Source organism: Branchiostoma lanceolatum, chromosome 16 (genome assembly GCF_035083965.1).
Source record: "Branchiostoma lanceolatum isolate klBraLanc5 chromosome 16, klBraLanc5.hap2, whole genome shotgun sequence".
Lineage (NCBI taxonomy): Eukaryota > Metazoa > Chordata > Leptocardii > Amphioxiformes > Branchiostomatidae > Branchiostoma > Branchiostoma lanceolatum.
The window spans coordinates 12751073-12775726 of NC_089737.1; the positions used below are offsets into that span (position 1 = coordinate 12751073).

The 24654-nt window shown below is 40.4% G+C and overlaps 6 protein-coding genes across 7 annotated transcripts; 4 read left to right on the plus strand and 2 right to left on the minus strand.

Annotated features, from left to right (window-relative positions):
• Window positions 1–512: 512 nt before the first annotated feature.
• On the minus strand, window positions 513–5265 carry LOC136421376 (alpha-ketoglutarate-dependent dioxygenase alkB homolog 3-like). The gene is made up of 8 exons (XM_066408632.1): window positions 4886–5265; window positions 4280–4314; window positions 3992–4039; window positions 3497–3603; window positions 2921–3009; window positions 2524–2733; window positions 1584–1682; window positions 513–830 (listed from the first exon to the last, which is right to left on the minus strand). The coding sequence occupies exons 1-8, from the start codon at window positions 5159–5161 to the stop codon at window positions 747–749; spliced, it is 948 nt and encodes a 315-aa protein (XP_066264729.1). The 5' UTR covers window positions 5162–5265; the 3' UTR covers window positions 513–746.
• A 98-nt stretch (window positions 5266–5363) lies between these two features.
• On the plus strand, window positions 5364–8652 carry LOC136421377 (BLOC-1-related complex subunit 5-like). 2 transcript variants are annotated; one of them, XM_066408633.1, is made up of 4 exons: window positions 5364–5684; window positions 6142–6315; window positions 7049–7144; window positions 7672–8652. In XM_066408633.1, the coding sequence occupies exons 1-4, from the start codon at window positions 5523–5525 to the stop codon at window positions 7945–7947; spliced, it is 708 nt and encodes a 235-aa protein (XP_066264730.1). In that variant the 5' UTR covers window positions 5364–5522; the 3' UTR covers window positions 7948–8652. The 2 variants fall into 2 exon arrangements, with proteins under 2 accessions (XP_066264730.1, XP_066264731.1); XM_066408634.1 differs by having other exon boundaries at window positions 6142–6310; window positions 7047–7144.
• LOC136421375 (kelch-like protein 24) lies at window positions 7669–12495 on the minus strand. The gene is made up of 2 exons (XM_066408631.1): window positions 12425–12495; window positions 7669–11425 (listed from the first exon to the last, which is right to left on the minus strand). Exon 2 carries the CDS (start codon window positions 11414–11416, stop codon window positions 9704–9706), a length of 1713 nt encoding a protein of 570 aa, XP_066264728.1. The 5' UTR covers window positions 11417–11425; window positions 12425–12495; the 3' UTR covers window positions 7669–9703.
• Window positions 12496–13848: 1353 nt separating this feature from the next.
• Window positions 13849–14277, plus strand: LOC136421469 (kelch-like protein 21). Its single transcript, XM_066408795.1, has one exon. It carries the CDS (start codon window positions 13849–13851, stop codon window positions 14275–14277), a length of 429 nt encoding a protein of 142 aa, XP_066264892.1.
• LOC136421700 (kelch-like protein 24) lies at window positions 14182–15687 on the plus strand. The gene has a single exon (XM_066409183.1). It carries the CDS (start codon window positions 14287–14289, stop codon window positions 15571–15573), a length of 1287 nt encoding a protein of 428 aa, XP_066265280.1. The 5' UTR covers window positions 14182–14286; the 3' UTR covers window positions 15574–15687.
• A 1427-nt stretch (window positions 15688–17114) lies between these two features.
• LOC136421701 (17-beta-hydroxysteroid dehydrogenase 14-like) lies at window positions 17115–22915 on the plus strand. The gene is made up of 10 exons (XM_066409184.1): window positions 17115–17248; window positions 18082–18123; window positions 18788–18885; window positions 19359–19425; window positions 20043–20134; window positions 20492–20596; window positions 21295–21362; window positions 21697–21793; window positions 22275–22353; window positions 22728–22915. The coding sequence occupies exons 1-10, from the start codon at window positions 17158–17160 to the stop codon at window positions 22811–22813; spliced, it is 825 nt and encodes a 274-aa protein (XP_066265281.1). The 5' UTR covers window positions 17115–17157; the 3' UTR covers window positions 22814–22915.
• Window positions 22916–24654: the final 1739 nt, after the last annotated feature.

The window sequence follows — 24654 nt, forward strand, 5'->3', positions numbered from 1 at the left end:
ATGGCCGTGTCTAGAGACGACCTTTAATTATTTTTCAACGGAACATTTAACGGACTGGAAATCCTTTTAAATTGTGCAGTCATTCAACATTGTGTGCAGCCTGCAGGGCAGGAGAAGCCCCACTGAACACAATCACAGTAATCATTATGTAAAAGGTCGTATCTAATAGCCGTGTTCTTACTCCCCTCCCCCAAAATCGTGGAAAATGAATCGATATGAATTGAATCTAGAATATTATTGCATAGCCATATGGCATTGCCCAAGACACAATTTCATATTGATTATGACGCTGTAACGCCATAAAAGTGCCAATAGTGGTAAATATAGGGTTAATAACTCTACTTGAGGTGTATATGGTGTCATAAGGTATGGTCGGTTTCTACAACCACCGCCGACTGAATACTATGGCTTATGACACCGTACACATTGAAGGTGAGTGAATCATTGACATAAGTATCATATGGTGAACCAATCTATCAAACTGACAAATGAGTGAGACAGATCCTGTAATGTTATAGCATATAGATCTTTTAATCGTCCACAATTTGCTGCTGTTTCCTGAACTTTCCTCCACTTGGTTCATTCAATATCGCGTCTGCTGTTTGCCAAATAAGATTAAACTTCAACTATGCTGTGTGTAACACAAACAAAGCTTTCTTCTGGACAGTCTTTGGGTCTTGCACATTAATCCTAACAGAACCAGTCTATTTTTCTATCTTCTATCATTTTTTTGGGAGTGGTCAAGGTCATGACTTTTCATCTGGGTAGATAGTCCTAAAGGTCAAATTTATTCTTGCACCTCTGTCGTGGTATTCCTTTGGAACACGGTGCTGTGAATGGAAAAGATATAAAAGATAATAACAACACACTTAACACTTGTAATAACAAGTAATAAGGACATAAACAAAGTATTAGTACATTGTGCATAAGTTTTAGAACTACAGTCAAACCTACATACAAGTGCCCATTTCTACATAAGGACCACCTGGCCAATGTGACCACTTTTTGGTGATATCTTACATAATTTTCCCCATTGATAACAAACAGTGACCACCTGTCCACATAGAAAAGATTCTACCAGTCCCCTGAGTGGTCTTCTTGGGCAGGTTTGATTGTAAAATTTGATTACACTTCTATGTGCTGATTGACAGTAGCATTATGTTATAATGGTTCATCAAAGAACTCCAAAACATTCCAAATGTACATGTAAAATCTACTATATAATTGTGTGTATGTATTAACCAGGGTACATAATTCTGCCACCCTAAAAAGATACATCCAAACAGATCTCCAACCAAACGTCCACCAGTATAATGTATCTGTATCTGTATCTATATAGCCGGTATAACCGCCATTAGGCGTAACACACCAGCTCCTGTATATCTAAACTGTGCATACCTGGAGGGTGCTTCACTAGAGATCTCTCAAACCCACAATTACAGATACATCCAAACAGATATCCAACCCAACGTCCCCCAGTATAATGCACACTGTATATCACTGTGCATACCTGGAGGGTGCTTCACGAGATCTCTCAAACCCACTGTTTTTCAAAGTGGCGGATTTATGTACATAGCGGTTACCTGCCAGTCTTCTTGTGTTGCCCCCTCCATGATCAGTAAGCTCCCGTGGTTCAGGGGAATTTTCACTCTCTCTGTGTAGGTGTAGTCGCCATTCTCTTCCTGTAAAAAATGTCAACGTGAGTGATGCCTACTGATATACTGTAATGCAGAAATGTTCGCGGTGGTTTTATGTTCGCAGTTTTCATGGCGAGTGTTTCACCGCAAACATTTTTGTCAAATACTGTGGCAGTGTGCGACTATAGGGCTGCCGCAAACTTAAAACCAGCGCAGACACTCAATTCTCGCCTTAGCGCGAAATAAAAACCATGCAAACTTAAATGCATTTACAATAATTGCCAAATAACTAAAGATTCTTATCATTTAACACTATTAATGAACAAAATAAAAGGGCACAGTATGAAAACAATAAAAGGGCAAGAAACACAGCACAAAAGTAACTCAAGCAACTGGGTAGATTTCGTAAACGGTCATGCGTTTCAGGTAGCATCCACTATCTTTCACCAGTGACTGAGGAAATATTCAGTGATTCACAAAAGAGTGGATGCTGTCTGAAACGTCTTGCTGTTTGCAAAATGTACTTGATTGCTTGAGTAGCTTTTGTATTGTGTTTCCTATTACCTGGATGCCTGACCTTCATTGACTGCCCAAGAAATATAAGAGGTACCAGATAAAGCAGTCATACTCAATTGAGATGAAGCATGATGCTTTTTCAAGTAGCTAGTGCTAGTGGTAGTGCAATGTAGCTTTGCCACGGCTCGCGTTTTTGACCAAGCACACTGGGTCACCCCTACTCTTCTGGATAAGTGTGTTGGGTTCTTTTACGTGCAGAGGTTTGAGGCTTATGCCTGAAGCTCCCCCATACACGGGGCCGCCGGCTTTACGTCACCATCCGAAATGACGAATAACAGAGTATTTTGGTAGTCATTTCAAAAATACTTACTGGTGGTGGGTTCTTCCGCAACTCGAAAGTCCTGATGGCACCAAGGGTTAGCGAGGCTATGACAGGGTTTTTCCGAAGGGAGTATTCGTTGTCGGAATGCCAGGCTATGGAATCCTTGTCGTCCCGGTACAGGTTACACAGTACAGAGTTGAACGTGTGGCCACAGGTTCGTGTGATGTGGTCACATAACATGGTCACTATGGGGTGCCACTGGGAGAGAAGTACAAACATGAGAGAAGCAACCTTTTAATCGGTGTATGTTTCATGGCACTGACACAACATTTATACTACCAGTGCACTCTTCATGGTACTGCCATAACACTGCTTTTTTATGGAACTAGTATTGAAACTAAAGGCTTACAGACTTTTAAACTGCGTTGTTAGAATAAAGACTTACATTTGGGTTGGCTTCATGTGTAAGTCTGGAGTAGGAGTATGGCAGCTCACCAAACCAGGCTGTCAACCTCGGCTGAAGGTACTCCACACCTGGAATGTAGGAAACAACAAGAAATGTAACTGCATTGTCTGATGTTTAGTAGCCATAATTAGCCTTTACTGTATGGCAACCTTTACCGAGCGCTTTGCTGCCCCGACGGCTGACTAAGCTATGGGAGAGAGTTAGAGTGAGTGAGTATGGCATTTTCATAATACAGTATCGTGCATATTAATTCAATAATGACTAATGTTTTTTTGTTATGATTGTTCACAGGGACCACCCTTAAGATCAATCCATAGATAAATCATAGATTATCACTATCAATGTCACATCACAGAGAAAAACACATATCTGTATGACAGTGTACAGTCGGTATAACCCGCATTCAGCATAACACATCAGCTTCACAGGCACGCCGTGCAACAGCAGCTGGTTATCTTACACCGAAGGAATAGTCATAAATAACCTTTGCACATCTAACTACATGCAATTGTTGTTTAAAGCTAATAGTATCTAATAAGGATGCCCCTACTGTACCTTCCCTGTCTATCCCTTTCCTCTGTTTCCACGGGATTTCAGCCTCCAACTGGTCAAACATCAAGTCAGCTTCCTTGGGATCAACGAAGTGTGGGAAGTATCGTAATCTGTGTGGACAAGAATTTCATCTAAGATTACTGTAATTATTGTTTCTTTCACTGTAACTTTATGTTCACTTTTCACGGTCACCTCTGTACCGTGAACTTATCATTCACAGTGAAAAACTTGTAGTATCTATCTATGATTCCTTCACACATCCGTTCTGTAAATCACTTGCTGCCACTGTGAAGTTAAGTTCAGTGAAAATGTCCATTTTCCTCACACCGTAAAAATTTTGCAGAGTCTCTTTCATTCTCTCCACTAGTCTATAATAAGTTTGGATACCATGCCACCCATTCTCTAAATGCTATTTACAAAATTCCCATTATAAACCTGGATAGAATGGGCACAATGTTTGAAGGGTTATACTTTGAGATTCACAATTTAATACCTTACCTGGAAGCACCTGATGGACTTGTACTTATTTCAAAAAGTCCCTCCTCCCTAAATGACATATAGGAATAGAAAAATTAGATTCAAGACAGATTAAACATGAAGAATTGTTGACGGCTCAATTGCTTGCAACAAAAAGGTGCAATTGAAAACTGTGGCAGCATGTACATGTAGTTATTTCGTATATCTTAAATGTAGTTTACTGACATAAATGCACATTTAAGTACAGTAAAAGTGTTTCAAATTTTAGTAACTCCTAAAGGACAGAGCATTTAAGTATAAGATACGTACTTGATGACTTTGGGCTCTGGTGGCTTTCGTATAGCCTGAAAAATAAGTGTACAATCATGTTACTAGTAGAGTAGAGTAGAGTAGAGTAGAGTAGAGTAGAGTAGAGTAGAGTAGAGTAGAGTAGAGTAGAGTAGAGTAGAGTAGACTAGTAGAGAAGAGTAGAGTAGAGTAGAGTAGAGTAGAGTAGAGTAGAGTAGAGTAGAGTAGAGTAGAGTAGAGTAGAGTAGAGTAGAGTTGAGTAGAGTAGAGTAGAGTAGAGTAGAGTAGATTCTTTCGGCCAGGCAGGAAGGTCATCTTCCAATTTAGGCCGCTCATCCCTTTACTGGATCATGATTCCAGGCTTGTGAGGGCAGTCTAATGCTTTGCTCTGTTTTTGAAAGTGTTCACTGTTAGAGTCGAGTAGAGTAGAGTCTACAGTCGGGTAGGATGCTTTACACCAAGTTTACATGTTACTAAAACGAAAAACTTAGTAAGTGAGAAAAGACATCAGATACTACAATACATGGAAATAAGTTTTGTCTGTGGCTATGTCAGTGAAATCAACCAAGGATCAACTCAGTAGTATAGTACGCTCATACAACCGTGCCCGGCCGGCCCTTTACCTACCTTTGCTGGTTGCTGGAAAACAAAACTCCTTTCTCCAAGTCTTTCGTCCTTTTCCAACCACGTCGGCTTGTTGCCAAGCTTCTGACGGGGCTCTGTCGAACTGCTACTGTTGTCCCCACCGCTGTATCCGGTAGGTTGCTGCTGCCCCCCTCCCCCTCCTGCCCCTCCCCCTCTTGCTCTTCCCCGTCCACCGAAAGGTTTCGCCGGTTTCCCTGCTCGTACGGCCCCAGATCCTTGAAGCCGCAAGCGCCTCCTCTTGTCTTCTGAACTTTGCATGTTTCTTTACGCCAGAAATATCGAAAACTCCTCCTAAAATCGTTAAAACATCAACATTTTTGGCGTTACGCAATTTTTTCTACCTGGGAGCAGCCATCTTGGACGTGATGTATCATGGGATAGATCGTAATCAAAGATGGCGGAAGCTGTTGCCTAAAATATATTGTCTTTTGATAATTTAGAGATTTTAGGCGTTTGTAAAGAGAAAATTTCCTTGCTGAGAAGCTTCATCTTGACATAACGACATTAGAATACCGTAGGACTGATCGTCAAGGCAGTGAATTTAAGCAGTAGGTTTTAATGGGTGTGTAACATTTTCGTGCAACGCCCCCCTCCCTCTTTTGGTGACCGAAAAATCATCATGGGTTCTGACCAGAGCACGCCTATCAGTCCGCCGGAGCAGAAGAAGGGTTCGGAGGATGACGTCCCCTACACGTCCTTCTCCGTGAACAGACCAGTGGACGGGGAGAGCGACAGCACGGCCAAGTTTGTCAGCAAGGCACAAGAACAAGCCAAACACAAGGTAGATGATATGATAAGTACGAATAATTTTGTTGCTCTTAACATTTTTGTCCTTACATATTTACAGTAACGCAATGTTTGCCAACCACTGAAAGGTTCAAACAGCACCTATTGCAATGTAACAACGATGAGAAATTCACAAGAGCAAAGAATCAATTAAGACCTTATACTATACTATAAGTTGTAGTCTTAATTTGTAATTCTAAACAACAACCAAAAAAGTAGCTACATCATGCATGTGTGAGGTCTAAAGTGAATGCCTCTGAGACATAGACAAAACATGTTTGCACAAATACAAATCGACTGACGGGAGTCTGGACATGTATAATCTATAGATAAAAAGCATGGTTGACACAAAAAATTGTATACAAGTCTGGGTCCTTGACCTCTGACCTTACACATGTGCACTTGGAATTGTGAACCTCCTTATTACTGACATTTTTTGCTCTCCCCACCAGGCTAGTATGAAGGACATAGTCGTGGTAGCTGAAGGACAGCACAGCTACCAGTCCACAGATCCAGAACTGATCAAGATCCAGGAGATCCCAACGTTCCTGCCGATCATGCGGGGATCCCTGAACATCCCCAACATGCGCGATCCGGACGTGCTGGACAAACTGGACTCAAAGGAAGTAAGGGAGTCTGTCACCCATGTTACGACTCCGTATTTACTATCTTTTGAACTGCACTTTATTGGAAAAGGTTGAAACCACAGTTATAAGTACATCCAGATTCTAGTTTTAAACTCTCTCACTGTTTTCACAATTTCTTGAATACGACCTGCAAGCCTTCAAAACCAATGTTACGACTACATATTTACTATTTTTTAACTGCTCTTTATTGAAAAGGTAAAAAAAACAGTTATAGGTACATTCAGTTTTTTCTCTCACTGAAAACTGTTTTCACAATTATGTACCTGCTTCATAGATAAGGAAAGTCAGGGAAAATGCCATCTGGAGTGACAGCAAGACAGCAAATGGATGTTTTAGCAATATTACTGGTACATGTACTCATAAAAGAAAAAGGGTATTTTCATCCCTATGACAAACTTTACTTGGACAAAAATGACTGAGATATACATGATGCTAAAATTCCCATTTTGCTGTAGTCGGTGGCCTAGGAGCATCCTCACTAGATAGTTTTAAAGAACACTTGCAGTCAGATGTGCAAAGGATAGGTGTGACAGGTCGTTCATTGTAATAAAACCAGCTGCTGCCGCACCGCATGTCTGGCTGCCACACTGCATGTCTGCTAAGCTGGTATGTTATGTTGAAGGGCACTTATACCAGCTATTCGGATACAGATACAGATGCTAGGTCTTGTGAATGCCTTGTTTGACCAGATAATGTGCACTTGTCCTTACAGGTGTTGAAGATGTGCTTACGGTACCAGGAACACATGAAGCAGTGTGCAGAGGCAGTGGCGTTTGACCAGAACTCGCTAACCAACAGAACAAAAGAGGTTAGCTTAACCTAATTGCATATCCTACACTACTATGATCATAGTTCAACAGTTAAACAAGGGATGATCAGGAATTTTTTCTTGCAGACCCTCATTTACTCATCCAGGCAGCAAAACTTCAAACCACCACTTTATTAGGACTTCAACCATGTAACCTGTTTCTGTTATATTGTGTCTGCTCTTACCTCTTCTGTCATGACCTCAATATATGGCAGCCAGCAGGCTGATTTGAGTTTTTTCATGAATAAAGAAAGGCTCAAAGAAACAAACTTGTTTTTGATGATGACCTAGGGGCGCAGCCTATTTTATTTTTATTACAATGATCAGCTGACACTGATTATATATCATTCCAAGAAAATGCTTCACATATATCATCACACTTTCTTATACTAACATGAAAGTTGAGTTGGTAAAATATATAATGAAGACCGGGTCTCGGTTGAAAATTCCGGTGAGTGAAATTTTTGTTGGAAGTTGGAAATCAGTTCATCTCTCATTATTACACTTTCTTGTTTGATCTTCCACAGATGGATTTTGCCATTGCAGCGCTAACCAACATGATGACGGACCACCAGAAGAAGTATGCCAAGTATGCCGAACAGATCATGAAAATTAACGAGATGTCACAGACTCTAAAGCGATGCCAAATGGCAGTAGACCAACTCCTACCACTCATGGACAGACTGAACAGTGTTTTACCCGAGGAACAGAGATTAGAACCCTTTTCCATGAGACCTGAGAGATCTACAACAGACGAGCAAGCTTCTTCTAGTAGACACTCTTCTGTGTCTAGTGTACATTAGTGTACTATACGTGTAGATTACATTCTCCTTCATAGAGCCTTGCCCACAGTCTATACAATATACTGTAATTCTTGTTTCTTTTACAGTAACTTTATCATGTTCACTGTTTTCACGGTCACCTCTGTACCGTGAACTTATCATCACCGTTAACTTATCATCACCGTGAAATACCTGTTGTAATTATTTATGATTCCAATCACTTTGCATCATCCTGAAGTTAAAGTTCAGTGAAAATGTTCATTTTCCTTACACCACGGAATTTTGCTACCGTGAAGATAAAGTGAATTACAGTATACCTTGGGGAGGTTCTGCTAAAATGGGCTGAGGTTTTCATTTTGTGGGCATGGCCTTTAACCAGCTGTCAGCCAATCAGAGAATTGCCTAAATGTTTTCTTTAGGTAAAGCTGATTCTCTGATTGGCTAAGACCTGGTTAGATCCTTGGTTAGATGAAACACCCACTAAAGTGGAAATCTCAGCCCAGTTTAGCAGAGCCTCCACAAGGTATATTGCCTGGTTTATGGGAGAGGCTCTGCATTGGAGAATGATAGATTAAAGATTTTAAGAAAAAGCCAAAGGCTTATGTATAGCATAGAAGAAAGTGCAGGAGACAAAAGTATAAGTAACCACAGATGAAAGTGGAATGTGTTGATATTATTAAACAGATTGATTCTCCTCAATGAAGGTGTAAACTTGTTGATATTGCAGTATTGAGTATTGTCTTCATCATTTTAGGTTCTACCAGGTTAACCATGTTTTTACTCTTGAAAATGTGTGCTTACTGCAAATCTTGGAAGGTATTTTCTGTAGTAATTGTGTTATGGTAATGGACCTCCTAACAGCTTTCTACAGTACTGCAGCAGAACTTCCAGTTTTGATAACTGAGGGTCTATCCCTCCCAATATTTGTCAAATGGTTTCCAGTAACAAAAACTAGTCATAATTTCCACATGTGCTACTATCAAAATATTTGGAAAGAGCCCTAACCATAATTAACAGCAACATGATAACAAATTGTAGCAATGATGGTACAATAACCATACACCTCACTTTCTCAGGAGATTAAACACCTTACCAAATAACGTATGTTATCAACTAAAGAAATGTTAGTTACAAACTAGACTACAAAACCAAAATCTACAATTATGTTTATCTGATTCTTCATGATTAGTGCCTGGAAATTTCTGAGACAATCAACATCAAATTTAAAGGGTTAATTCTTCATGTTAATCAACTTGAAACATAAGTTATTGATTCAGTAGCCTTAGCAAACTAATTCAGAATACATGTAAAAGAAAAGTGATCATAAAATACACAAATCTGAAAGGCCAGACACTGGACACACATGGAGAAAGATGGCCATAAAATGAATCAACCTAAAAGGCCCAAAACTGGAAAAACATGGTAAAAGTGGAGCCTTCAATATTCATTTGGGGAGGGTGTATCCAAACTTTTTCTATCATTTGACTGTAAGAGCCTTACAGTTACAGAACCAGGATTGTATTGCTAATAGCTAATACTAGTGTCTAGTAATATCACCATAGGTGGACCAGTTAAGAGTGGTCATTAAAGACCATAGGGTAAAATTTGAAGAACTTAGGTCCACTTACAAAGGGTACATATACACATTTTCTTCTATGCCTGACTTCAAACCCTGCTTCCCTCTTTATGTTAAACAAGGTCTTCAGTTTGACAGCTGCTCAGTGACATGTAATACCAAAATGTACCCATTCTAGTTCATGGCAGCTTCTCAAATCATTTAAGATCTGTAATTGAGTGTGGTGACACAAGCTTGGGAAAACAGACCCTTGTTCATGTATCCTACATGGTTGAGTGACCGGGTTTCTGGATCAAGGCACCAGATGTCTCGACTCCCTTTGCCCTTGTTGTAGCCTCCATAGATGCGAATCGTCCCAGCGAAGACAGCCATGCCACAGAACCTTCCAACACCTGTGTTGGCTGCAATACTCCAGGCACCGCCGCATTCCCCTGGCTTGAAACACAGCACTTTAGAACGTAGTCCAGCAACATAAATGTTACCATTGAGAGCTACAGCTGTGATGCATGCACCTCTGACAGGCATGTCTTTCTGTGGTTGCCACTCAGAGTCACCTGGCTTGAAGCGGTATACAGTAGAGGTTAGTTTCTTCTCAGCATCATACCCACCCATCACGTAGATGTTGCCATCCAAGACTGCAACAGCGTGGTTGTACCTTGCTTGAGGGAGTGCAACGCCTTCTTTCCAATAGTTCTCTCTTCGGTCATAGACCTCAACAGATGTTAGAGCAGGCATGTCGTCATTTCTGCCACCAATAGCATACACTTTACCATGTGACACTGCAAGTTTGTGATCATGACGCTCTGTGTTCATGTTAGACAGCGCAGTTAAGCCGTGACCCCAGCTAACTAATTCTCGCAGGTACAGAAAGACATCCCTGCCAGAAGAGAAAATAATGTCACTTGTGCCCAGTGTGGCAGCAGCAAATACTGGTGCTTTTACACTGTCATTCTGGTACTTGCGTGGTAAAAAGGACAGAAGACGATACCCAGATGAGATACAGCGATCGTATTCTGTACGATTATTTCCTCCAGTTTGTTGTTTCCTTATCCCTCCAATGGTCACGACTTCCTCCCTCCAACCACTGGCAGGGCGGGGACGGGTGCGGGGTGACTGGACCTCTCCTGGGAACAGGTAGAACTTGTGAGTTTCCTTCACAATGTCCAGGCAGGACTTGCGTACAGCGTCGTCATTCTCCACATTCTCCAAGAAGTACATCTTGTCCATGAAGGGAAACCTGACCAGTTCCATCAGCTCTCTCATCTCCTTTCGCCTCTTCCTGGTGTCGTGGTTGATCCATGTCATCACTGCTTCGTACACGACTTCCTCTGTAGCAATGAGGTCGTCAGATGAGACAAGTGTGGTGAGCTGGTCCTTAGTCAAAGAAAGGAACGCCGGTGTCTTGCTGACTGCTGCAAACTCCTTCAAGGCACACATCCTTGCTTTATCCTCCAGGTCTGGGCAGGACAGCATGTTGCCTACCTGCATCATCTGCAGACAGTCTTTAGCACCCAAGTTGTTGCATATGTATGTCACACATGCATCATGCACAGGTTGGATCTGGAGGAAGTTGGCCCCTTCTAGCAGTTCCACAGCGTTGTTTTCTGTGATGGTGACTTTTGATGTGTACGAATAGTCAACAAGGAGCTGCATGACATTACTGTTGACCTCATGAATTGTTATCGTACGCTCCTTGCTCTCGCGATGCCCGTTGCAGAACATTGCCCGAAAGTACTCACTGCAAGCAGCCAGGACATTTCGGTGACACGGGATCTCTAGTCCGGAGACGCAGAGGCTAACATCGACCAGTTGGTTGTCAGATCGCAGTTCCAGCAAGCCCTGCAAGAGGGCACCTGCATGTGGATTGTGGCTGAAGTCGAATGATGCCTGTGAGCTCTGCACCCCTGCCATCATACTTTAATCCTGGAAAAAACAGGACAGTATTGATCAGTTATATTTCTAGATTCAGAGCGTCTTGTGGTTAGGGTTGTTGACTCAAAACCTGGAGGTACTGAGTTTGAATTCCTGACAGGCCCTGAAGTTTTGCCCTTGGGAAAGTCACTTTACACCAATTTTCCACCTGGACTCAGGTGTATATTAGTACTTAGCTTCAGCTAGTGACATACCTCAGATAAGACATTAAATAGAGGTCTGATGTTTTATGAGCAGCACACCTCGAGCAGCATTTAAAGAACCCACTACACTTAATGTATCTGGGTTTGCAACTTGTACTGTTCGGTACAAACCTGATGTGTTTTGCCATGAAGCAGCTTACTGACTTGTAACAGTGGGTATGCAAATAATACTAATAAATTAATGATAAGTAAAAGAAGAATAAACAAAAAAACAATCAAGACGACTCCTGTTCTACCTACATAGGTAACCTGATTCATATTGTCAAGCCTATATAAGACAATAAACAAGAACAATAGACACGAGTACAAATGTGCAGTGTCAAAGTTATTAAGGCCCCTGAGACGTAAACAAAACCCGTCTGTGCGTTGTTATGAAAATCGAGACAATAGTCGAAACGAGAATAGAAGAGCCTCAGGGGCCTTCAGCTTTGACACTGCACATGCACATGCGTACACGAATCAAGGAATTTATAGCATGTGTATATCAGTCGTATTTTGTGTGCATCTGTGACTGTATCTGAGTAACTTATGTTGGTCAAAGAATTTCCAGGACACATGATGAAATGGGGAAACAGTAACGACACCTGCTTGATGATCGGAGTAACAAGAAACAGATGTACGCCGTGTTCCAAGAAATGTCCGTCTGAAAACCAAGATCAGACTTCTTTCGTCTCAGTTTCAGTTCCGACAATCAATCTCATGGGCCAAATAAGCCACACGCAAATCAGCAGTTGGTTCGACAGTTTTGCTACCTAAAGTTGTGACAATTTTGGCGATCCTGACTCACCGTGGTACGGAATAAAACTGCTGATGACTCGTTTCAGAATGCTGCTTTGGCAGAATACAAGCTCGGCGTCTTTCTACAAAAAGGGCGGGAAATTTCCAGGAAGTTCAAAGGTCAGATTTAGGATATACGACTATATCAGAGGGGAATGTACATGGTAAATCGTGTACTATGCATGAATAAGGTACACCATTTCTTCTAAACCATGCTACATATGTATATACTATGTATTTTGTAGAATTTTTATCCAGGTTTCATGTGTGGGAAAATTTAGATATACTAGTAGAACAGAAATAGTACACGATTTACAATATTCATTCCCCTCTGATATACTCGCATATCCTAGATCTGACCTTTGAACTTCCTGGAAGTTTCCCACCCTTTTTGAAGACAGTGACGCCGGGCTAGCATTCTGCCAAAGCAGCATTCTGAAACGAGTCATCAGCAGTTTTTTTCCGTACCACGGTGAGTCAGGATTGCCAAAAGTTTTTCAACATTAGGTAGCAAAACTGTCGAACCAACTGCTGATATGTGTGGCTATGGCCTATGAATCCTATGAGTTTGTCGGAACTGAGAAGAAAGAAAATTTATCTTGGTTTTCAGACGGACATAATTTTCTTGGAACATGGCGTACATCTGTTTCTTGTTACTCAGCGCACCGACGAGGTGTCATAAAATATATACGGTTTCCCCATTTCATCATGTGTCCGGGTAAATCTTCGATAAACATATTAAAGTTTCTCAGATACAGTGATGCACACAAACATGCCTAATAACCTTATACACATGCTATGAATATTCGTAGATTCGAGTACGGATTTGCAGTATCAAAGCTGAAGGCCGCAGCTTGTAAACAGTTCTGGTCTCTACCATTGTCTCGATTTGCATCACAATGCGCAGATGGGTTTTGTTTACGTCTCAGGGGCCTTCACTTTTGACACTGCATATGCGTACTCGAATGTCTAGCATAACAAGGTGATTAGGTAGAACTACATAATATTTGTACCTCGCAGGAGTCTTTTTTTAATTGCCTACTCAGTAAACTGCCTCATGGGAATGACAAAAAATATAATTACTGAACAATACCGGTTGCATATCTGTATAGATTTATTTGATTCACTCACCATGATTGACAGCTACTCTTTTTTTATTGGTGTGGTGGGTTTATGTGCTTGATGTGTGGCTCTCATAAGACACGGGACCTCCATTCAAAGTATTATCTGAGGGATGTCTCTAGCCGAAGCTAGGTACCCATTTACACCTAAGTAGAGTGGGGAAATCAGTATAAAGTGCCTTTTCCAAGGGCAAAACTTTGAGACCTGTCAGGATTCAAAAACAGTACCTCCAGGTTTTGAGTCAACAACTTCACTGGTGTCTAGAATTACAACTGATCAACATGTCCTGTCTTTTTTCAGGATTAAAGTATGATGGAGGAGATGCAGAGCTCACAGGCATCATTCGACTTCTGCCACAATCCACATGCAAGTGCTCTCTTGCAGGGCTTGCTGGAACTGCGATCTGATGACCAACTGGTTGATGTTAGCCTCTGCGTCTCCGGACTAGAGATCTCGTGTCACCGAAATGTCCTGGCAGCTTGCAGTGAGTACTTTCGGGCGATGTTCTGCAACGGGCACCGCGAGAGCAAAGAGCGTAAGATTACCATTCAAGAAGTCAACAGTAATGTCATGCAGCTTCTTGTTGACTATGCGTACACGTCGAAAGTCACCATCACAGAAAACAACGCTGTGGAATTGCTTGAAGGGGCCAACTTCTTCCAGATCCAACCTGTGCGTGATGCATGTGTGACGTACATATGCAACAACCTGTGTGCCGAAAACTGTCTACAGATGCTGTAGGTAGGCAACATGCTGTCCTGCCAAGACCTGGAGGATAAAGCAAAGTTGTGTGCCTTGAAGGAGTTTGCAGCAGTCAGCAAAACGCCAGCGTTCCTTTCTTTGACTAAGGACCAGCTCATCACACTTGTCTCATCTGACGACCTCAATGCCACAGAAGAAGTTGTGTACACAGCAGTGATGACATGGATCAACCATGACACCAGGATGAGGAAGAAGGAGATGAGAGAGCTGATGGAACTGGTCAGGTTCCCCTTCATGGACAAGCTGTACTTCTTGGAGAATGTGGAAAGTGACGATGCAGTACGCAAGTCTTGCCAGGACATCATGAACGAAACTCACAAGTTCCACTTGTTCCCAGGAGAGGTCCAGTCACCCCGCACCCTTCCCCGCTGCCCCAGTGGTTGGATTGAGGAAGTTGTGATCATCGGGGGGATAAAGAAACAAGGAACTTCGGAAAACAATCATACAGATTACGATCACTGTATCTCAACTCATGATGGGCATCGTCTTCTGTCATTTTTACCAAGCATGCTCGAGGCTGACAGTGTACCAGTACCAGTATTTGCTGCTGCCACACTGGGCACAAATGACATTATTTTCTCTTCTGGCACAGATGTCTTTCTGTTCATGCCAGAAGTTAGGTGGAATCATGGCTTAACCAGACTTTCTTATATGCGAATAGAGCGTTATGACCACAAACTTGCAGTGTCACATGGTAAAGTGTATGCTATTGGTGGCAGAAATGATGTCATGCCAGCTTCAGCATCTGTTGAGGTCTACGACAGAAGAGAAAACTTTTGGAATGAAGACGTTTCACTCCCACAACCAAGGTACAATCATGCTGTTGCAGTCTTGGATGGCAACATCTATGTGATGGGTGGGTATGATGCTGAGAAGAAACTAACCTCTACTGTGTACCGCTTCAAGCCAGGTGACTCAGAGTGGCAAAAACAGAAGGACATGCCTGTAAGAGGTGCATGTATCACAGCTGTAGCTCTCAATGGTAACATTTATGTTGCCGGACTACGTTCCAAAGTGCTGTGTTTCAAGCCAGGCGAATGCGGAGGTGCCTGGAGTATTGCAGCCAACACGGGAGTTGGAAGGTTCTGTGGCATGACTGTCTACGCTGGGAAGATTCATATCTATGGAGGCTACAACAAGGGGAAAGGGACTCGAGACATCTTGTGCCTTGATCCAGAAACCAGGACACTCAACCATGTAGGATACATGAGCAAGGGGCTTTTTGCCCATGCCTGTGTCACCACACTCAACTACAGATCTTATATGGTTGACTAGTTGCCATGAACTAGAATGTGTTTATTTTGGTATTACATGTGACTATTGCTGTCAAACTGAAGATTCCAACATTGTACCTTGTTAAATGTTGAACTTAAATGATGTAACTTAAGAGAGAAGGATGTTTAGTAGTCAAGCAAGTCATCAGAACATGTATAATGTACCTGCTATGAAAGGGTTGGTCTTTTTACCAAATAGTCACCAACAACCACTATCCACTTTTAAACTTATAGATAATGACATTCAGACATAGTTAAAAAAGTTAAATTAGCAATAGCGATACAGTATTGGTGCTGTAAGGCTCTTCCGTCAGAAAAATAGACAAAGTTTGGATGCACCCTCCCAAAATGAATATTGACGTTTCTACTGTTCTACCATGTGTGTCCATAGTCTGGCTTTTTAGATTGATTCATATAATAACCTCCTTTTTTTCTCTTTTTTATTTCAAAGAAGTTTATTGAAGTCTACTGAATGAGTCACTCTTGTTTCACTTATGTTTGATTAACCTGCAGAATTAAGTCTTTAGAATTAAATTTGATGTTGATGGTCTCAGAAATTGTCTGGTCGTTTAAGAGGCACTGAGCTAGATAAACAGAATTATTTGTTTTTTAAAGTTTTTTTTACTAACATGCCTTTATGCCAGTCTCGAGAATATGGTAAGGTACTTGTTTATATACATGTATGCTGTTGTTTAATCTCCTCTGAAAGTGAGGCCTCTGTCATACTGTATCCAGCGATTTAACATTGTATTGTTATGATACCATTATTGCTATAATTAGCTATCACATTTCTGTTAAGAATGGTTAGGGCTCTTTCCAACTTTTATGGTAGTAGCACAAGTGGAAATTATTTGTTAAAAGGGCCTTACTGAGTCATAACAGCCATCCTAGCTTTCTCGCAGTGACTTCCACTCTGTATGCAATTTTCACACCAGGTCATTCAGCTTAATGTTGTAAAGAAGTGTGCCTCTTAATAGTTGGACATAAACATGTAGGTTGTTTTTTCTCAACTCATATTTGTATGAATAGTAGCTAGCATTAAAAGGGAAAAAGTAGAGATAGAACAGGAGTTACTACTTGTTATCATTCTATATTTTTTACTAAGAGAACTGCTTGTGGAACATTCCTTCACATTTTGATGTAATGATCAATGACGAACAAGTTCCAAACAAAAGTTTTGTCATATGTGTGGGTTTATTTCTCTGTATGTATTGCAAGACCATGTGTAAAATTGATACTGTGGTCTAACTGCTTTAGTAGGATTAGGGCCATGCTAGCATGATTAACCTTAGTCTTTGCTTGAAACCACTTCACAAAGATAGACCCCCATCAGTTATCAAAAGTTCTGCTGCAGTACGGTCGAAAGCCGCTAGGAGGCCCATCATCGAACTTGACCTTCGTCTCCCAGACACCTACCACATGTCACAAAGATTCATCCACAGCTTTTCGAGTTTTGCTGTTTACAGACACACACACACACACACTGACATACAAACGACACCTGAAACAATAACTTGCGACGGTAAAAAAAACCTGTTCGGTCACCCCTTCATGAAGAGTAGTACACTCCTATGACCGTTGCACTATGGCGGAAGGAGGACCTAGATATAAAGACAAAGTTGTCATCGTTACCGGTGGGTCTAAAGGCATCGGAGAAGGAGCCGTCAGGGTGTTCGGTAAGTTCTGGCGCAGAAGAAGGTTCGTGGGGTAAACTTGTGTGTTTCTGGACAACAAAATTGCGCAGGAAAGTCGTCGTTCCATGGGTAGTCTGCACGTCTGTTGACTTCCTTTACAAGTCTTGCTACCGCTAATCAGTGTATCACATGACAGGGATGTTATCATCTGAAGTCGCCGCGAAACCCAAAAAGTTTAAAGACACAATAAGTTGTAGCATGTCTCTTCAATAGTCACTAACGTTGGTGTTGCTTTGTATCGATCTTAAGTTGTTTTATAGAAACCTCTTTCAAATTAAAGCGATTTTTGACATCATGTAATGTGTTTTTTAATGGACGAGGGGGCGTGGCGTTAATCATTTCGGTCAAAGTCTACGAATCAGACTTTGGACGCTTATTAAACAATTTGTGTGTCCTCAGTAATGCAATAAAAGAGAGACAAAGACACTTATTCATAGGCCATGTAATTGACTATAGTTGAAAGTTATACGGCACCCCTTTATCATTGTAGACTGATGTGGCTTCATTTATTTGTTTATACAGGAATATACAGCTCTGACAGGTCTATTATTATCAACCTGGCTAATATCACTATAATGATTATCATCCTAGCCAGGTTGCCAGACCCACCGTGCTAGACGATATTCACGACAACCCCTTCAGGCAGGGAAGATGGCACCCAATGTCTAATTAAGCAATTATCTAGAGATAATTAGTGATTGGATTCCAGCTTCTCACGTCAAAGTGGTTATCGTCAAGCGCGGTACTCACTTGTCTCATGCTATTCATCAAAACTAATGGTCGGCACATTTCTTTCATTTTCTTTTCAATCACAGTGAAAAATGGCGGATCGAAGGTTGTGTTTTGTTCAAGAGGAGGTAAGTACAAACAAGGACATTATATTGTATCTATTGTTGTACCTAAGAACATTACATTATATTTATAACATTAAATACATGTAAGTATCATTCATGCAACAAGGTATTCTGTCACAAGGACATTATATTCTATGATTATATAACGTTAAATGAAAGTCCTTGGTACAACAATGTATTCTTTCACAAGGACATTACATAAAGGACACCATATTCTATACAATGTCCTTGGTACAACAATGTATCCTTTAGAGAGAATATTTGTATACATGTAAATGGTCTGTAGCACATGTAATTAAACTGTCATAGTATTGCCTAATGCCAGGCAACTTAATTATACTGGCCGTCTTCAAATTTTCAACTGAAATAAATTGAACATTGTAATATGATGTAACTCAGATTGCATGACTGTAAATATCAAAAATTCTTTATGAAAATCAAAAATATCTGGCAGCTTCTAAGTTTAACTGTCCAGCATGGCAGACAACACTGCTAATTAGCTTAACGAATTGTCTTTATAGATACCCTAGGATAATATCATGCTTACCATGGAAGCTCATCTGTGTTTGTAGTACTATTATATCATGCATTGTCATAAGCTTTAAAGAATGTATGCTTTTGTATAACATAAACAATGGCAAATGCCCACTATTGTTATATTAAACAGAGGAAGCAGGGAAGAAGCTGGAGGCAGAGATGAACACATCTGGACCAGGAGAGGCTCTTTTCGTCCCCTGTGATGTCACTAAGGAAGAGGACATCAAGGTAAGATGGGCAGCTTGTTCCCAGGGTTCTCAGTACAAAGAAAAACAAATTCTTCCTTCAGCCACTCAAAGTTATAGCCTGGTAGCTGCTGAGTCTCTTTCAAAAATGACAGCAGCTGTGATAGGGTCATGGATACCATATTAACTTAAAGCCCCCATGCAGTTTCTAAGTTATTACACCAGACAATTTTATAACTTATTAGATGATCCATGATATTTGTTTCTGCTTCTATAATTTGATATTAAGGGCACAGAAACTTCACAGTGCCTATTCCATATATGAAAAGCAAGACTAGTAGTAGTAGTACTGTAGTACCCATTACCCATTATTTGATTATGATACTAATAAGAAGAAGACAAATGGAAATTTCTGCCCCCAAGAATGAGCTAGAGGATAAATAGCTTATATAAGTGGAGGGTTGCATACATGTATTTTCAATGGCCTCACCTCACAACTTTTCCGTGCTCTTCCAGAATGTGATTGAGAAGACAGTTGAGAAGTACGGCAGGATTGACTGTCTGGTTAACAATGCAGGCTCGCGTAAGTTGTGACTCTATGGCTAATGTTTTTTCTTAAGATTACGGTTGCAACCGTGAATGTCTTATACACTGTATGTATGTCAGGATAGAGATTACAATCTGGCATAATCAACGATTCTACCGGTAGAGATCGCGATAGTGACAGTCTCAGTCTAATGAAAGAGGTCGCAATTAGGATCTCTGGCAGTACAATCGGTGATTCTACTGGTAGAGATCCAGATCAGGGTCACTGTCGACAGAGACTCTGATCGCGATCTCTATCGGTAAAATCATCAATTTTGCCAGATTGCAACTTCTACCTGTTGTGCTCGGATGTCTACTGATGAATTATTTAAATGGCCCCCTAGCCTTCTGCCTAGTGATTGTGTGCATGAACGTGTAACACTACCCTAACATATATCATACTATGACCACTTTTTGAAGTTTCATTTTTCATTTATTGAAGATAATGGTTTACATGTACTTTGATGAAGGTTAGACATCCAGGTAGTAAGATACGCCAAAAATAGTTACTCAAGCAACTGGATGAAATTTTGAGACTTTCAAAATTTTATCCAGCTGCTTGAGTAACTATTTTTGGCGTATAATGGTTTACTCTTTTCATGTGTCCTGATCTAGACCCCCCTGAACAGACCATAGATGACACATCAGTGGAAGACTTCAGGTCGCTTCTCAACTTGAACTTAGTCAGCTACTTCATCGCTTCCAAGGTGATACATTGTGTTATACTGTTGGATTCATTGGAGGGTGTGTTTAAAGAATTAGTTTCAAAAGTTGCCATGATTGCAAGATTCACTCAATATAGATAAAAATGTTTGCAGTGGTTTTAATTTTGCTCTGACCTTTCCAGTGCAAAATCATAACACCGAGAATATGTGTTGTAACATTACAAGGTAATGCAGTACTATAGAGCTGTTTCAACGTTAATCGTGAACCTGAAATACAACTAAAACCTCCTTCCCTCTTCTACCAAAAAAGAAGTCCCTGTGAAAATAAAAGATCTTACAGTGTGAATATACATTAAAACTTAAATAGATCTTTGCTTTCTTTAAATTGTCATTTTTCAGTTTGCCCTTCCACATCTGAGAAAGACCCAGGGCAACATCATCAACATGTCCAGTCTGGTCGGGGTGATAGGCCAAACACATGCATGTGCCTATGTCACAACTAAGGTAGGCTGGAAATATGTTCTCAACTATATAATTGATATGCGCATTTCAATCATCCGTGAATAGTTTCATCAGGCTGGTCAATCACTGATAACAATTTGAAAGTTATTTGCACACAACCAAGTGTTAATATCTAGCTGACATTTCAGTGCTGATTTGCTGAATCATCACCACATTCTTCACACTGCAGCAGCGACACTTACATGTAGCTGCAGTGCAAAGTGGAACCAGTTAACCAAACCCCGCATTAGTACAGTAGATATAGAAACGTAATTTAGAATAGCAATATAGTATGATCTTGTATTACATGTATACCTTTTCTTTTACCTTACATTTGTATCTCGACACTGTTGTCAACATGCAATTAGCCTACGGGCATGAATTTGCAATAAAACTATTTAGTTAATACTATAATGCTCGGAGGAAGGTGACACACGGCCACCAAAATGTCGGCCACTCTCTGGTTGTGAACAATGAACTTAAGTTGTCCTGTATTTCTTGTAGGCTGTTACTTGTTTTAGATTGTGTTGGCAATCAAAACAGGAGAAAACAGCCCATTTATAGTTACAGAGGGCTACAAAACAGACAATCTAAGAAATTCAAAGAATGGGAAAAATAACATTGTTTTCAGAGATGTGATCAACATCATGTAACTTCTGCATCTAGAAATTTAAGATTTCCCTTTTTGCTCCATTTTTCAGGGAGGGATCACTTCTCTTACCAGGGCCTTGGCTGTAGACGAGGCTAAGTATGGGGTTCGAGTGAACACGTGAGTACTTTTTTTTAGTTTGATCAAAAGATTATGATAAGTTAAGAAGGGCAAATATAAGATTTGCACGCCATCACTTTGAAAGACTTACAGAAAGAGTTAACAAACTTGTAAAGCTGTTAAGATGGCAAGGTTTTCAGCATAATGTAACTGTTACAGTAACAAATAAAGTTAGCGACAAACATAGCCTTGCACATACAATATTTCATTCCATGTAGATTTTCATCTTTTTTGACTTCTCCCTCCTACCTGTTATTAGGTAAAACACAGACATATGGAATGCAAAACATCAATAATGCTGTTCTGACTCCACCTGTATATGTTCTCTGGTTAGTATTTCTCCAGGTAACGTCTGGACCCCCCTGTGGGACAGTCTGTCCAAGAGTTCAGGGAACGCGGAGGCTATGATTAAAGGTGGCGAGGAAGCTCAGGTATCTAATATTTTTTCTGTTATGTTATACTTTCATGTAAGTACGGTAGCATGGAACTCAACCCTACTTTATGTTAGAGCAGTATCTTCCCTCAGGGATATCCCTGTGACTCAACTGGTAGCAGCGTCTTGGTTACAATTAGTTGGTACCCCGGTTAGACCCCGGTTCAAATCCTGGGACATGACATCTTCGTTGGGGCTGCACTAATCTTTCGGAAGTGACGTAAATGTTTGTCCCATGTTTTTGGAGGTGACTCAAACATGTTAAAGGGGAAGGGCTAGCAACCCCTTCCCTGCTACTGAAACAGCAAAGAAACTATATGCTGCCCTGTGTGCCACTTAAGGCACTACAGGGTGAACAACAAGTACAAAAAAGTATCTTCTCTCACTGACTTTAAGACACTGGTCTTGGGAAATTGATCTTGCATTATTTTTTTTTAAATTCTCACCATTATGACTGTGAGTTGCATTCTTGTCTTCAGCTCCTAGGCAGGATGGGAACCATAGAAGAGGCAGGAAAGGTCTGTTTGTTTCTAGCAGCAGAGGCAACCTTTACGACAGGTATGTGCATGTACAGGCAGTAGGAGTTCATTGTTGTTTTGTCTATAGATGTCTATGTTTAAACATGAAGATTTGGGTTCTGCAGAAATCGTTTGTTCTTCATGTTCTTAAGGATTTGAACTCACCAAAAGGTTCCTTTGTCAATATTGCAATAAGGGAACTATTGATGTGTTGCTAGAGCCTGCACAAGTCATGATAGATGACATGATATCATGTTTGTTTGACCTTTTTGTTTTCTGTCTTTAAGTCAGCCAGTGAAGGACCTTATGTGCTATTCTAACTTGCATTTTCCCTAACCCTGTCATCAATAGAGAAGCAAAAAGCTTCATTAGAGAGCTAAAGATTAAACAAATGTATGTAAAATTGTGTTTCAGGCATCGACATGCTTCTGTCAGGAGGGGCAGAGTTGAATTATGGCCGCAAGACCCGATTGGTGGAGAAGACCAACATCTACGAGTAACACCGTCTGGGTAGATGAAGATGACACGCACTACTAGATGGATAATTATAAGAATATGGTAACCCTAGAATCCAGCTATGAAACCTATGCCTCTGGCTTGTTTCAGCTCTTAATTGTAAGTTGACAAAATAGTAGTTTGTGGAATGAATGCGGTAGACATAGTTTTTACTGCTGAATTCCATGGTAAGAGTTTGGTGCAATAAGCCTTAGGTCATGTTTCCAACTGCGCATATAAAAGTGTATGTCTAAGTGTAAGCAAGGCTCCTGAAACATAAACGATTTGGACATGCATCAAGCATTGTCTAGACAACAACTGTTTACAAGATAGGGACCTTCACCTTTGACATACAACCTATTGTTCACCTTCCTGCACATGTGCAGTTGGAACCATGAACAAGCTTATTGATGACAAACCAAAACACTGTGTAATCAAGTGCCTGGTGCAATTATGATATATCAGTAGTGTTGAACTGTAAGAAATATCTAAGAATTTTGCAATGTACTGCACTGGCTGTTTGCTTTAATGAAGATGAGTTTTATAAATGAAAAATTTAATTGTATATTTCAGATGTTGCAAAGATGCTTGTATGATAATTTGTTCTAAGGCCAAATCAATATGATGTCCTGCTTATTTACATTTAGGAAACCAATGCGTAAAAATTTGGGAGCCAAAAGATTGTGTTAAAAAGTATCTTGAAGTATATATCTTAAATGCAAATATGTGTAGCTTTCCTTCACAATAACATCTCATTTGTTTTGCTTTGGCACCATAAATATATCAATTGAACCATGCAAGTTGTGGAAGAGTATACCATTCTCTGTAATGAGATTTAATCTGCTATTATACAGTATAAGTATAGATGTAACAGTTGCAATATTTGTTGAAAGAGTACTGAGAGCAGTTGATGTAGGTTAGACATCCAGGTAATAAGATATGCCAAAAATAGTTACTCAAGCAACTGGATAAAATTTTGAAACACTCAGACGTTTCAGACAGCATCCGCTATCTTTCGTCAGTGACTAACGGAAGATGTCTGACTGTTTCAAAATTTGATCCAGTTGCTCGAGTAACTATTTTTGGTGTATCCATATACGGTTAATTTTACATGATAATAAAATAATGCATATTCAAAATTCCTGACAGGAATGGTTTGTTTTGCTTGTCCACTTTTCTTTACACATATATTCAAAGCGTTGTTCAAAGCTTAAAATCTGATGAAGATACTTGTTCTTGTTGGCAATAATAGTTCCACTGTACGACAGTTCTAGGAAACATAAACGATCTTAACACAAATGTTATGTACATTTTTTACTTGTACAATGCTAAGTTAAAAACAATATTCTGCCACCACTACGCACGCACTCATTTAATGGGTTTTGATTTTCCTTTGTTTTTCGAAGAAATATGTAAAACGTAGATTCGACTACATTTAGCAGTTTCCTGTAACGGAGGGGGCCCAAAATTCCCCACTTTTTTTCTAAATCATATTTTTGTGTATAGAACGGAGATTGTGAGACTGCAGTCGTCATCAGATACTCCGCCGAGACACAGGGATGTTGTCGTGCGCCCTCTCAATTTTTGCCTCGCAACTAGTCGCTTGGCTTAATTTGAACAAAGTACTGTATGCATATATTAAACTTTAACATTTTATGCTTAATCGTATAAGTAAGTAACCTTAACGTTGTAGCTTAGCATGTCAGGCATCAAGGAAACTCAAAGTGGCGAATTTAGGCTACAGTGGCGAATTTGGGCCCCCTCCGTTATAATATTGACTTAAATTTGTTTATATCCCTCGCATTATAAGCGTCTTTCTTTGGTTACAAACAGACCTGATTTGAGT

Excerpts from the sequence above, each read along its gene's own strand:
- LOC136421701 (XM_066409184.1), top strand. The coding sequence starts at position 17,158 with ATGGCGGAAGGAGGACCTAGATATAAAGACAAAGTTGTCATCGTTACC. Across the intron at positions 17,249-18,081 it reads AGGAGCCGTCAGGGTGTTCG|TGAAAAATGGCGGATCGAAG; the intron begins GTAAGTTCTGGC and ends TTTCAATCACAG. Across the intron at positions 19,426-20,042 it reads GGTTAACAATGCAGGCTCGC|ACCCCCCTGAACAGACCATA; the intron begins GTAAGTTGTGAC and ends GTCCTGATCTAG.
- LOC136421375 (XM_066408631.1), bottom strand. The coding sequence starts at position 11,416 with ATGATGGCAGGGGTGCAGAGCTCACAGGCATCATTCGACTTCAGCCAC.
- LOC136421469 (XM_066408795.1), top strand. The coding sequence starts at position 13,849 with ATGGAGGAGATGCAGAGCTCACAGGCATCATTCGACTTCTGCCACAAT.
- LOC136421377 (XM_066408633.1), top strand. The coding sequence starts at position 5,523 with ATGGGTTCTGACCAGAGCACGCCTATCAGTCCGCCGGAGCAGAAGAAG. Across the intron at positions 5,685-6,141 it reads AAGAACAAGCCAAACACAAG|GCTAGTATGAAGGACATAGT; the intron begins GTAGATGATATG and ends TCTCCCCACCAG. Across the intron at positions 7,145-7,671 it reads TAACCAACAGAACAAAAGAG|ATGGATTTTGCCATTGCAGC; the intron begins GTTAGCTTAACC and ends GATCTTCCACAG.
- LOC136421700 (XM_066409183.1), top strand. The coding sequence starts at position 14,287 with ATGCTGTCCTGCCAAGACCTGGAGGATAAAGCAAAGTTGTGTGCCTTG.
- LOC136421376 (XM_066408632.1), bottom strand. The coding sequence starts at position 5,161 with ATGCAAAGTTCAGAAGACAAGAGGAGGCGCTTGCGGCTTCAAGGATCT. Across the intron at positions 4,040-4,279 it reads CCAGAGCCCAAAGTCATCAA|GGAGGAGGGACTTTTTGAAA; the intron begins GTACGTATCTTA and ends TATGTCATTTAG. Across the intron at positions 3,010-3,496 it reads GAAAGGGATAGACAGGGAAG|GTGTGGAGTACCTTCAGCCG; the intron begins GTACAGTAGGGG and ends CCTACATTCCAG.